The 14,247-nt window shown below is 44.6% G+C and overlaps 1 protein-coding gene across 1 annotated transcript in view; it reads left to right on the top strand.

Annotated features, from left to right (window-relative positions):
* Positions 1–13,837, top strand: part of LOC106608687 (mitogen-activated protein kinase kinase kinase 11) — a 50,709-nt gene extending 36,872 nt beyond the window's left edge. Inside the window, exons 8-10 of the mRNA XM_014206786.3 lie at positions 1,680–1,780; positions 1,939–2,574; positions 3,985–13,837. Of these exons, the coding sequence (XP_014062261.2) occupies positions 1,680–1,780; positions 1,939–2,574; positions 3,985–4,607 (1,360 nt within the window). The 3' untranslated portion in view covers positions 4,608–13,837. The remainder of the gene's footprint in view (positions 1–1,679; positions 1,781–1,938; positions 2,575–3,984) is intronic.
* The last annotated feature ends 410 nt before the right edge of the window (positions 13,838–14,247 follow it).

Below are 14,247 nucleotides of genomic sequence, written 5' to 3'. Positions count from 1 at the left end.
ATAATCAACTGACTGGCTTTCTTGATGTCTATAGTATTCTCTCGGGTATGCAATCTGGTTTCCACTCAGGTTATGGTTGTGTCAACTCAACCTTAAAAAGGTCCTCAATGATGTCACCGTTGCCCCTGACTCTAAGCAATGTTGTGCTGCTATTTTTATTGACTTGGCCAAAGCTTTTTATACGGCAGACATTCTATTCTTGTGGGCCGGCTAAGGAGTATTGGTGTCTCTGGGGTCTTTGGCCTGGTTTGCTAACTACCTCAAAGAGTGCAGTGTATAAAGTCAGAAAATCTGCTGTGTCAGCCACTGCCTTTCACCCATGGAATACCCCAAATCTCAATCCTAGGCCCCACGCTCTTCTCAATTTACATCAACATAGCTCAGGCAGTAGGAAACTCTCATCCATTTATTTACAGATGATAGTCTTATACCCAGCTGGCCTCTCCCCGGATTTTGTGTTAAATGCTCTCCAACACGCTTTCCTAGTGTCCAACAAGCTTTCTCTACCCTTAACCTTGTTCTGAACACCTCCAAAACAAAGGTAATGTGGTTTGGTAAGAAGAATGCCCCTCTCCCCACAGGTGTTATTACTACCTCTGAGGGTTTGGAGCTTGAAGTAGTCACCTCATACAAGTACTTGGGAGTATGGCTAGATGGTACACTGTCCTTCTCTCAGCACATATCAAAGCTGCAGGCTTAAGTTAAATCTTGACTTGGTTTCCTCTATCGAAATCGCTCCTCTTTCACCCCAGCTGCCAAACTAACCCTGATTCAGATGACCATCCTACCCATGCTAGATTACGGAGACATAAGTTATAGATCGGCAGGTAAGGGTGCTCTCGAGCGGCTAGATTGTCTTTACCATTCGGCCATCAGATTTGCCACCAATGCTCCTTATTGGACACATCACATCACTGCACTCTATACTCCTCTGTAAACTGATCATCTCTGTATACCCGTCCCAAGACCCACTGGTTGATGCTTATTTATAAAACTCATAGACCTCACTCCCCCCTATCTGAGATATCTACTGCAGCCCTCATCCTCCACATACAACACCCGTTCTGACAGTCACATTCTGTTAAAGGTCCCCAAAGCACACACATCCCTGGGTCGCTCCTCTTTTCAGTTCGCTGCAGCTAGCGACTGGAACAAGCAGCAACAAACACTCAAATTGGACAGTTTTATCTCAATTTCTTCATTCGAAGACTCAATCATGGAAACTCTTACTGACAGATATGGCTGCTTTGCGTGATTTATGTCTGTCTCGATCTTCTTGCTCTTTGGGCTGTTGTCTGTGCCCAATAATGTTTGTACCATGTTTTTTTCTGCTACCATTTTGTTCTGCTACCATGTTGTGTTTCTACTATGTTGTTGTCATGTTGTGTTGCTGCCTTGCTATGTTTTCATCTTAGGGCTCTCTTGTGTTGTCGTGATGTGTGTTTTGTCATATATATATATATTTTTTCTCTTCTTTTTATCCCTGTCCCCGCAGGAGGCCTTTTGGTAGGCCGTCATTGTAAATAAGAATTTGTACTTAAGTGACTTGCCTAGTTATATAAATAAAATCCACCCCTCCATACACACAGGCCAGATATGAATCCAATGTGGAACATTGTGTGGCACTGTATTGGCTGAAGCAGAAATATTGTGTTTTAAAGCAATTATGTATGTTCCAGTCTTTCAATGAGAGCCAAGCTTCTGGACATGGACAGCAATGAGAACGGAGAATCCAAGGATGACTTTGAGGAGTACAGACCCTCCACGCCTGTCCAAAACGGTATGCTCTTCATCACTACCAGAGTTACTTTACCATATTCACACAAACACCCCCTCTATCCTAACTAATTGGGTAATAGCTGATTGTAAATTGTCCTAAATTAGTATTCTGTATGCATGAGCTGACCAACCAAGCTCTCTCTCGCTCCTCCCCCCCAGGCTCCTCGGTGAAGGAGCCCCCAAGGCCTACTCTACCTCAGGGGGACTCGGGCATTGAGGAGGGGCTGGAGGGGGGCTCCCCCAGGCCTGAGCACCGCTCCCTGGGAGGCTTGCTGAGGAGCACCCACCGGGCCCTACTGGGCGGCGGCTCCCTCCTGGCCTCTGTGGCACTGGGACGACACCTGGAGGTGCCTCACATCCCCCCCAGGGTTCCCCCCCGGACTAACCCCCCACCCCTGGACCACCACCACCTTCTGCAGGAGGTCCCCATCACGGCCCTCAAAATCCCCTCCTCCTCGGACCCCCCGGTGGTGGATGACCTTATAACCTTCTCCAGCTTGGAGCACCTCCCCCGGCCCCTCTTTGACTTCCCCTGCGCCCTGCACGCTCCCGGGGTGAAGCCCCTGCCCCTCACGCCACCTCCGCCTCACCCCCGGGAGAGGGCCTGCCACAGGCACGCCCAGACCTCTCAAAGCCCCCGGAGCCCCCATTACCAGGTCCAGGGGCAGGCTAGCCCAGCAGAGTTGGCCCCGTCCCCCCACCACACCAACGGGGAGGCAGGCTGTGATGCCTGGGGCCAGGGGTCAGACAGGAGGAGGAGGTCCAGCCAAGGCCTGCTCTCTGCCTCTCAACTAGGTGAGTGTATATGCACAAATACAGACACATGCACGCAACATACTTCCCCCTTCAGACTCCAGACAGGAGATCTTTATTATTTCATCATTACGATACAAAAACACACATCTCCCCCATATGCGTTGCGTGTGGCTTACTTAATAGCAGCTCTGACAGTTATAATGATGATGGAGCTAAAGAGTAAAGGTAATACATTCTCAGTCAGTTCAGGGCTGTTTTAAAGAGTTGCCCTCCGGTGCCATTTTATACGTTAACTTCATATCTAGTCTTGTCTGTCAGACAACAGTGTTTTCTCTAAGGATGCCATGGTAGAACAGCCTCAAGCCCTTCATCAAGCCTGTCTCTGCTTGTAATGCTGCTAATAACTAGCATCTTCTAATCAAGCAACTCATCACAAGGAGCACTTAGAGTCAAAAGCTACATAAAACAAATCACGCAATTACCGTACACCGTAATATGTTACGTTTTATTAGCTGTAATGACATGAAAATAACAAGTTGTTATAATGTTTTTGCCAGCAACTTGTTTGGACAGTAATGGAATTACTAGAAGGAAGAAAAGAAAAAATCTCAGAACACTGCTCAGCAATTTGACTGTACTTTCATGGGTACACTCAATATGTCTGTGTAATTGTATTTCTATGTTTCTCTAGGATGCGTCCCAAATTGCACCCTAGTTCCTATATACACTGAGTATACCCCCCCCCCCCCCCCCCCAGAACAGCCTCAGTTTGTTGGAGCATGGATGGACACTATAAAGTGTCGAAAGCGTCGTGGAGGTGCATTTGATTAACAGCACTGCTCTGGAGTTCAGCGCTAAAGACTAATTCCATTATAGTGACTGTTTCCCCTTAGTGGGAGAATTCTCCCCATAGATAAGGTCCTATACCACACCTACAGGAATTTTCTGTGTCCCAACAGACTGAAAGGGGTTTTCCCAAAATGCCCATAAAATAGGCCTAACCACAATGGTTGAGTTTAACAGCACAATTACGATTGCAGTTATCACTATTATTACTGCCTCCAGAGAGCTGTCTCAGGTCATCTGACACCCACCTTTTCAACCCTATCATCTACACGGAAGCTGATCTCGCGTCAGTGCTTATTCAATGCCTCAGTAGGGTCTAATTTCCATCATTGAAAGTGAGGCTTTTGTCAGTCTGTAGTACTAGACTAAGAAGAAAATGTCTGCACACTTAGTCAATTGGCATTTATGTGATTTATGTGGTTTATATTAGCTAATCTGTCAGTGAAATGGTTATTATTTATCTTCCTGTATCTTAGCAACCTGTTTGGGGCGTGGTAGATTTTGATGCTTCAGTCTTCCGACACCTGTTTTAATTAATTATTACGTAACATATTTATTATCATCTCTGTGTTCCGCTCATTTAATCTGCTCTTTCTCTCTCAGGCCTGGACCTCCCCATGTGCCAGGACAGTCTGGAGTCGGAAGACAATCCCTTGGCGGTCCCCTTCTCCCTTTTCCCTGACCCTTGCCTCTGGAGCCCCAAAACACGTCGCCTGGAGGTCAACGTCATCCCCCGCCCGCGCCCCTCCCCCATCCGACCCCGCATTGACCCCTGGAGCTTCATCTCTGCTGGGGGCGGTGGCGGAGCGTTCGGTGGCGCCCGCAGCCCCCGGCGGTCAGAAAGCCACCCATTGGGGTACCAGCCCTCGCCCACCAACCCCTTCACAAACTGTGACCCCTTCCCCTCCCCGGACTGCGACCCATTCTCCCTGAGAGCCGACCCATTGTCAGGCATTGCGCCCGACACACCCTCGCCCTTTGACCCCTTCTCGCCACCGTTCCCCACCTCCCGCTCGGCGCCCTGCTCCACCAATGGGTCCCCAACCTTGCCAACGTTCCGGGTGGTGCCCCTGAACCCGGCCGACTCGCCGCTTATCGACCTGGGCTGGGCGGCGGTGGTCGGGGTCAAGTCCCTGGAGGTCACCAAAGAGAAGACGCGACCCGGGAGGACTCTGGGACTCAAGCCCTTCAAGTCCCCCACGCAACCCAGAGACGATCGCTTCTAAACTAAACCTCCAACCCTGACCTTTCCTTTCTCATAGCACAGAGTTTATACAAGCGTTTTTTTTTTTAGGAATGCGGCCCCCAGCACCCTAAATAGACAGATACAGGTTGTATATGTTCTGTGTTAGGAATGAGGAGGATTTGGAGTCCTATTCAAAACAAAAATGCACATGACACTCATGCCTGCCCCTCTTTAGGGGAATTGTGGGAAATGTGGTGCCCAAACAGTGGAGTGGTTTCGTGTTGCCTTAGAAACCAACAAGGAAGCTAAGCCTGACTGCCATCTAGCTCAGTGACAATGGATTGTGGGAGTGGATTTCTGTGCACAACAAACCAACGTCTGATGCCCATTTTATTCCAGAGGATTTCTCGCTCTCCCTTTCTCTCTCATATATATTTTGGAGAGTCAGATCGGTGGGCTTCTCCAGACTCAATCAGAAGTCCCTCTATCGCTTCCACTCCTCTCTCTTACTATTTTTTGAAGTGTGTGGACAATATGAAGCTGGAAACAGCAGCTTGCTTTATCTGTAGCTCTGAAAGCATTCAGGGCCTTGGACATTTAGAGTGCAATTTGCTTTATGAAGCATTTTAAAAGGTTTCTGGTCTTGAGTGGTGAACCTACTTCAGAACCTATTTTCAATGATTTGTCTTAAATGTGCAAAGGACTAGGAGCTAAGTGAAGCTAGGTGCAAGATATGACGAAGATTCTGGTCTTACCCTCGACAAACAAAAAAAAGTCTCAAGCATGTTTGTCTCTCTCTTTGCAATAAACAACATGTGATGGGTCAATGTGAGAGAGTACTCCAAGTATGGCTACAGAGGTGCCATATCATCCAATCGAAGTTCCTTAGAAATTCTCTGGATATTAAAGCCAAACAAACCCAGGACCCAGGCATTACACTAGGAAAAAGATAACATTCCAATAGCATTCTGACCACATTCCCAAAATTCAACTGATTTATTTGGCAGGTCAGCCGGCGACAAAGCCTGGGGAGACTAGAGGCGCCTCACAGCACATTCCGTTCATGTGGCAAAGAATGTGACTGCTTCAGCCCACAGCATTATACATGTTTGCCCCTACAGTATGGCAGAGTGGTAGGGTGCATAACTCTAGCCCCTCCCCCATTTGTCCAGAATTATCTACCCGGATTGGTTCTGTCCGACATGGGAATACTGTTAAATCTTGATTGGATGAAATCCTGGAAGTAGCAACTTAAAGAGGATCACTGACTATTACACTCATTTCTTAGTGACTAATTGGCATGTTAGAAGGGAAGCTACAGTATAATAGCCTGCAAACAAATTTGGTTAAGATATCCTCTCACAAAAAAAACGTGCCGTTAGAATCCAATGGCTGTTTCGTTCTAGGGGAAGAGAGTTTACCCAAGTGGCAAGCTTTGTAATTAGTCTTAATGACTGTGCTGACGAACGAGTGATAATATTAATTAGGATTGTGATAAGGACAGGGTTAATTTATTAACATGGAGATATTTGCCTAATTGATACATTTCCCCCAACATAAAGTTTAGACTAAATGAGTCAGGATCTTAAAGTGGATTTAAGCAGTGCTGTTCGTTTTATCGCATCCATGGCAGGAGGCCCCTTTAATGCGATTCCAGATGATACAGAAGTTCTCGCCTTTAGAGCACTGCCTCATAAGGGCTTGGAATTTTTCCTGACCAATGGACGTGACCAGGGGCCCAGAGTTCTTGGTTCCTGGTCAGGTCACGTGACCAGGGGCCCAGAGTTCTTCCTTCCTGGTCAGGTCAGATGGTCAGCAGAGACTCCTAGCCTTACCCACCACTTATATCCCACTTCTTCTCAGGTCAGGCAAACTCCTCCTCTCTTGATCCAAAGAGATTGGGTCCGTTTTCGCTTCACGCCATTGACTACTGACTGGACTGCATCTCAACCTATAAGGTGCCTCCCCTCTCTACCTCTTCCCCTATGTGATGTGCACATAACTACTTAGAGACATATCATCTTTGATCTTTGTCATCGTTCTTATTGAGATTTGTTTAAGAGGCAGGTATGGCCTGAGACTACAGCATATGTCAATCCCAAATCGGTCTGTTATCATTTCATATCCGATAAAGAACAAAGTGAGCATTCACTCCAGTCGAAGATGCATGTACAATGGAATTTCAATTGTGCTTGAGTGGAAATAAACAGCTAGCAGTGTCAATGTCTGAGTCGATAAGGGCAGTCCAGTGCAACTGAGTAGGAGTGGTCTAGTCATCACCAAAGGACAAGGAAATGGCCAAGGATTTTTCAGGTTTAGGATTCTAAAAGTAATCTGCAAAAAGTAATTTTATTCCCATTCATAGTATTACATATTGGTATTTCAAAAGGGTCCTCTCTAGGTTTAGTTTGTAGATTTGTAAACCAGCCATGCAGTGCCCTGTGACACTGAATGCTTAAACACACAAAATACGCCCTTATTGTACTGACTTGTGTTCCAACCCAACATCCGTGTGTGTGTGTGTGTGTGTGTGAATGCCTGCCAAAAAACTAGTATACATACAGTGGGGAGAACAAGTATTTGATACACTGCCGATTTTGCAGGTTTTCCTACTTACAAAGCATGTAGAGGTCTGTAATTTTTATCATAGGTACACTTCAACTGTGAGAGACGGAATCTAAAACAAAAATCCAGAAAATCACGTATGATTTTTAAGTAATTAATTTGCATTTTATTGCATGACATAAGTATTTGATCACCTACCAACCAGTAAGAATTCCAGCTCTCACAGACCTGTTAGTTTTTCTGTAAGAAGCCCTCCTGTTCTCCACTCATTACCTGTATTAACTGCACCTGTTTGAACTCGTTACCTGTATAAAAGACACCTGTCCACACACTCAATCAAACAGACTCCAACCTCTCCACAATGGCCAAGACCAGAGAGCTGTGTAAGGACATCAGGGATAAAATTGTAGACCTGCACAAGGCTGGGATGGGCTACAGGACAATAGGCAAGCAGCTTGGTGAGAAGGCAACAACTGTTGGCGCAATTATTAGAAAATGGAAGAAGTTCAAGATGACGGTCAATCACCCTCGGTCTGGGGCTCCATGCAAGATCTCACCTCGTGGGGCATCAATGATCATGAGGAAGGTGAGGGATCAGCCCAGAACTACACGGCAGGACCTGGTCAATGACCTGAAGAGAGCTGGGACCACAGTCTCAAAGAAAACCATTAGTAACACACTACGCCGTCATGGATTAAAATCCTGCAGCGCACGCAAGGTCCCCCTGCTCAAGCCAGCGCATGTCCAGGCCCGTCTGAAGTTTGCCAATGACCATCTGGATGATCCAGAGGAGGAATGGGAGAAGGTCATGTGGTCTGATGAGACAAAAATAGAGCTGTTTGGTCTGAACTCCACTCGCCGTGTTTGGAGGAAGAAGGATGAGTACAACCTCAAGAACACCATCCCAACCGTGAAGCATGGAGGTGGAAACATCATTCTTTGGGGATGCTTTTCTGCAAAGGGGACAGGACGACTGCACCGTATTGAGGGGAGGATGGATGGGGCCATGTATCGCGAGATCTTGGCCAACAACCTCCTTCCCTCAGTAAGCGCATTGAAGATGGGTCGTGGCTGGGTCTTCCAGCATGACAACGACACGAAACACACAGCCAGGGCAACTAAGGAGTGGCTCCGTAAGAAGCATCTCAAGGTCCTGGAGTGGCCTAGCCAGTCTCCAGACCTGAACCCAATAGAAAATCTTTGGAGGGAGCTGAAAGTCCGTATTGCCCAGCGACAGCCCCGAAACCTGAAGGATCTGGAGAAGGTCTGTATGGAGGAGTGGGCCCAAATCCCTGCTGCAGTGTGTGCAAACCTGGTCAAGAACTACAGGAAACGTATGATCTCTGTAATTGCAATCAAAGGTTTCTATACCAAATATTAAGTTCTGCTTTTCTGATGTATCAAATACTTATGTCATGCAATAAAATGCAAATTATTTACTTAAAAATCATACAATGTGATTTTCTGGATTTTTGTTTTAGATTCCGTCTCTCACAGTTGAAGTGTACCTATGATAAAAATGACAGACCTCTACATGCTTTGTAAGTAGGAAACACTGCCGATTTTGCAGGTTATCAAATACTTGTTCTCCCCACTGTATATGGAATAGGGTGCCATTGAATATAGAGCAGCTCCTCCGCTCTGGGCCCCTGGCTTTTCCCTCTCCCATCACAGTCATCTAAAGCTGTGGCAGGTGTGTTATTGCCTACTATACTAGTTCATACAAGACCCCTGCACTTTAGCCTCAACATACAAGTCAACAGACAACCCCTGTAATTCCCATAGGATGAAACTGAGACTGATGGTCGAAATTGTCGCAAGAGCATCGGTATTGCTGCCTGTCCGTCTGTCTCGTCATGTGTCAGTCAGTCTGTCTAGGCCCAAGCCCTCATGTCCGTCTCAGTTCTTCAAGGTCTTATCTGTGATTTCCTTTAGACCACACGCTGTCAGTCGGATGCGTCCAACCCTTTTAAAAGCTATAGTGTAGTGCACAGATAACCCCAAAGAGAGTTTACTCAACTTATGCCTCTCTGCATTTTTGTGAAGTTGTATGTTTGCTTTACTAAGGGCACGGTCACTCTCCACCTATGTGATAATCTTGTGTAGATGATCAGTTTGACTACATTTGATCGTTTTAGGTCAAGAGTCAGAGTGATCTGTTTGAGGAGTGTGTTTTGATCTTGGCAAGCCATCAGACAAACAGATACAGTGGAATCTCCCCTTCATGTTGGGTGTCATACTACACTGGTAGTGAGATTGAACATTTACAATTTTCTTGAAGTAACTAGCTGTATTTATTATGGATCCCCATAATATATATGCGGTTGCGTTTAGCTCCACTCTTCCTGGGGTCCAGCAAAATTAAGGCAGTTATACCATTTTTTTTAAACAATACAATACATTCACAACAGATTTCACAACACAGTAAGTGTGTGCCCTCAGGCCCCTTCTCCACTGCCACTTATCTACAATACAAAATCCGTGTGTGTGTATATTATTGTGTGTGCCTGTGTTTGTGTCTCTTTTGTCTCCGCTGTTCCATATGGTGCAAAGGTCATTAGACGATAACCTTTGGGATGACCTTTTCGGTTGTACACAATTCAAATTCACTCATGATGTCTGGATAGAATCAAAAGTCTACCTTATCTCCCTGGCCTTAACCCAATTGAAAGAAAAAACCCTCCGCCCTTGTTTCTCTCTTTGATTATCTCCATGGTCTTCTAACCTGGTCATGGTGATGACAGGTTTTTGGACAGGAAACTAGATTCCTTGAACGCTCCTAGACCGCTGTCGGGTCGCGCCGCTGGTCCCTTGATTGATGCGGATGACAGGCGGCGCTCCAATAAGAAACTCCTGACGAGTTGTTTGTGACGTGCTGCCCTTTCAGGCATTGCCTCATCCGTCATCGCGAATCGGTGCCCCCCCATCCGTGCTGACAGGCCTGAATGAAACAGAACTTTGCAGAGGAGGAGAGGAAAGTACGCCAATAGGTCTCTAGGACAAATACTGGCTTCATTCATGCATACTTTGTCCATTTGTGTCAAGCTTTGAGTTGTATCAGTTAGTAACATAACCAAATTATTGAAGCTCTTTTATTTTCACTTAACAAATCGCAACGGGTCTATTACGGTAATTGCTTCCTGCCTCAGCCAAGGCATGCTCTCCCTCTCCTTCATCGTTAGTGGAGATTTAGGGCCAGATGCGGCTCATTTACCCATCATCCTCGCTACTTACCTGGACTGAATGAATTAGACGTTCATTCAAATAAACCCGATTTATGGACTCCATTTCCACCCTCTCGTACCCAGCTATTATTACCAGAGGGGGATTATGTCTCTTTGTGATCACCTGCCATGTACTTTTGTTCTGCATGATGTTGTCAAACAAAATTATTAAAGATGACCTTTACCAACCGTGGGGGAAAATAGTCTCTAGGGAGCCAATAATGTCTGTGTGAGGCTAAGCCAATACCAGGTGTAGTCTAGTTCTGAAGCTAGCTCTTAAGTGTATTTCTCATCCGTTTTAGTCTGAAAGCTCTTCAAGGTCACAATCTGTTGTCCTCTCGTTCAAATGATAACAGTTAAGAGGCCTAAATCAAATAAATGAGGCAGATTTGTTTCCAAGACAACCACACTAGACAACCACACTTGGGCTCCCGAGTGGCTCAGCGGTCTAAGGCACTGCATCTCAGTGCCCTACTTCCCTGGATCGAATCCAGGCTGCATCACATCCAGCCCATAAGGCAGGGCACACATTGGCCTAGCGTCGTCCGGGGTTGGACAGAGTAGGCTGTCATTGTAAATAAGAATTTGTTCTTAACTGACTTGCCTAGTTAAATAAAGGTTGAAAATATATACATACACACACACACACCGGGATGATTCAAAATATAGTACACTTTAGAGGGAGCGATTGGCTGTAAACGAAACAATTACACACGCATGTGCTTTTGACACATCTTTGTTAATTCCTCATACAGGTAACGGCTTTCTTTCTTACCCTCAGTCAATAGTCAATCAGGACAATAATAAGAGCTACGGAGGAGACGCATCTAGACCTTGGAACTAAATACCCACAGATTGGTCCATGCGTCATTTTCCCACACATTATGAACTGAACTGAATTCTGGGTAGCTGCTTTATATATTTTTTATTTAACTAGGCAAGTCCTTACACAAAAGCATATGGAACACATAAACTGAATAAATCTAATTAGAATATCTCTGATGGAGCTGTCAACATTTGAAGGTGTTGACAGAGAGGGTTACCCTGTCAACCTGAATTAGACTGAATCCGATAAATTATCTGATTTCTCTCTCTTTTCCTTTTGGTTCATTTGAGTAAACAGTTCATATGCAAGATATGTGGGGGGTATTTGTTGGTATAGGTCATCTCACTAAAGTCCTGCTTAAATTAACTAATTTAATCAAAATCGTCAAACGGTAAGTAACCTATAAAAGATGGTTTGGATGGTGCAATTCCCTGGGATATGTTTGGACTCACACTCAGTTAATCACAGTACTGTACACAGTGCATTTGGAAAGTATTCAGACATTTTGTTACGTTACAACCTTATTCTAAAATTGATTACATTGTCCCCCCCCGCAATCTACACACAATACCCCATAATGACAAAGCAAAAACAGTTTTTTAGAAATGTTTGCTCATTTATTACAAATAAAAACCAGAAATACCTTATTTACATAAGTATTCAGAACCTTTGCTATGAGACTTGAAATTGAGCTCAAGTGCATCCTGTTTCCATTGATCATTCTTGATCATTCTACAACTTGATTGGAGTCCACCTGTGTTAAATTCAATTGGACATGATTTGAAGAGTCCTTTAGGTGCCTTTTGGCAAATTCTAATTGGGCAATCATGTGCCTTTTACTGAGGAGTGGCTTCCGTCTGGCCACTCTACCATAAAGGCTTGATTTGGTGGAGTGCTGCAGAGATGATTGTCCTTCTGGAAGGTTCTTCTATCTCCACAGAGGAATTCTGGAGCTCTGTCTGAGTGACCATCGGGTTCTTGGTCACATCCCTGACCGAGGCCCTTCTCCCCCGATTGCTCAGTTTGGCCGGGCGGCCAGCTCTAGGAAGAGTCTTGGTGGTTCCAAACTTCTTCCGTTTAAGAATGATGGAGGCCACTGTGTTCTTTTCGGGATCTTCAATGCTGCAGGAAGTTTTTGGTACCCTTCCCCAAATCTGTGCCTCGACACAATCCTGTCTCGGAGCTCTACAGACAATTCCTTTCACCTCATGGCTGGTTTTTGCTCTGACATGCACTGTCAACTGTGGGACCTTATATAGACAGGGGTGTGCCTTTCCAAATCATGTCCAATCAATTGAATTTACTACACGTGGACTCCAATCAAGTTGTAGGAACATCTCAAGGATGATCATCGGAAACAGGATGCATCTGAGAATTTCGAGTCTCACAGCAAAGGGTCTGAATAGTTTATATATATATATATATATATATATATACACACTTTTTTTTTTCAACAATTTTGGAAACCTGTGTTCACTCTGTCATTATGGGGTATTGTGTGTAGATTGAGGCGAATCATTTTATTTAATCCATTTTAGAATAAGGCTGTAACGTAACAAAATTTGAAAAAAGGGAAGGGGTCTGAATACTTTCCAAATGCACTGTAGTACTCCTTACTGTGACCAGCTCCCATCAGCTTGCTATGGAGTTTTTTATATAGGGTGACAAGTGATAGGACATATTTATAATGGCCCTTTTTTTAAAACACTGGACTTAAAACATTTTGAAGAGGGCCAGAGACAGTCTACATTAGGATGCTTGATTGCTTCATATTTTTGGATGACATAGGTTTTTATTGTATTTCACATTAGTTTTTCACTGGAGTATTTAAGATGAAACAGTATGGGCGCTTCACTGGGGAAAACTCTCATATTCCTGCTTCCAAATTGAACCAAAATGGTTTTGTAAAATCTCTCTAGGCATAAATATTTTTCGAGAGATATCCTTCTGACTTGTACATTGAACAAGATCCCAAACGGAGATCCTTTCGAGGCACCCATACTGAGAGACTGCTATCCACCCTGTAGAGATGAGGTCTTCAGTTTGACTGAAATATGTCTTGACAACAGTGGACATTTTGTGACTTCCTCCCTGTCTCTGTAGAATATATATATTTGCTTTGTGTTTGTTAAACATTCCTTTCTGAATCCATTTTAATTTTCTTCAAAAACATAGGCTATGTGATGAGTGTTGTGTTGCATTTCCTCAAAGTAGTACAATTTCCCAGATTTGGGGCTCTATTCAGTCTGTATCGCTGAAGCGTTACAGATTTCGTGGATGGAAATGTAAAGGAATTTCTGAGTGAGCCGACATACGCAGCATTTACCTTGAATGCTCTCTCTGCCAACGTGGGAACAGTGCCTTTACATTTCAGTTTGGCAATAGGAATTGAATAGAGCCCTTGGTTTCTGCTCGTATGAGTTTGTCGTTGGGCTTTGAGAGGATGTCGTCATTTGTTGAGTTGTTTGTGAAATCCGCACTGGGCTGGGCCTAATCAAAAACTATTTTATTGTTGTGCATCAGAGGCGTGTTTGTGAGAATGTGTGTACTTGTTTTTTTGTTCTTGACTATTTTAATGGGGTTTAACCTGTGGAAAAACATAAAGGATACACTCAAAAAGAAAACGAGACCAAATAAAATCTAACACAACCCTGAGATGTGTGGTTTTGTTATTTTCCTTTGGGGTTTTTCAAATGAAAAGCCAGCAATAATTAATCCATATATTAATCCAAGTCCATTATGTTTTTATATATATAAATTCATTTATTTTCCAAGGATGTGTACCTACACTTCCTCTCTACACCTCATGTAAAAAATAAAAGTCCCCTAAAAGCCTCTTGTGCATGGATTGCTGCCCACAAATGGTGCACATGCAGGACTTTTATTTTGTGGGGAGCAGAGAAGAAGTGACCTGTCAGCTGTAAGGAAGGTTACCTAAAGCAGATCCCTGTTTGGAAAGTCTGTTTAATAATACTTTCCTGTGGATGTTTTGTTACCAGCTGCATACGGACTAGCCACACAGACAACCTGCTGGGGAAATGGAATTTTATTCAACATTTTGGCTC

Source organism: Salmo salar, chromosome 07, assembly GCF_965601325.2.
Source record: "Salmo salar chromosome 07, fSalSal1, whole genome shotgun sequence".
Taxonomy (NCBI): Eukaryota; Metazoa; Chordata; class Actinopteri; order Salmoniformes; family Salmonidae; genus Salmo; species Salmo salar.
The sequence above is the reverse complement of the archived record's forward strand: the minus strand, read 5'-3'. Positions and strand labels throughout refer to the sequence as shown.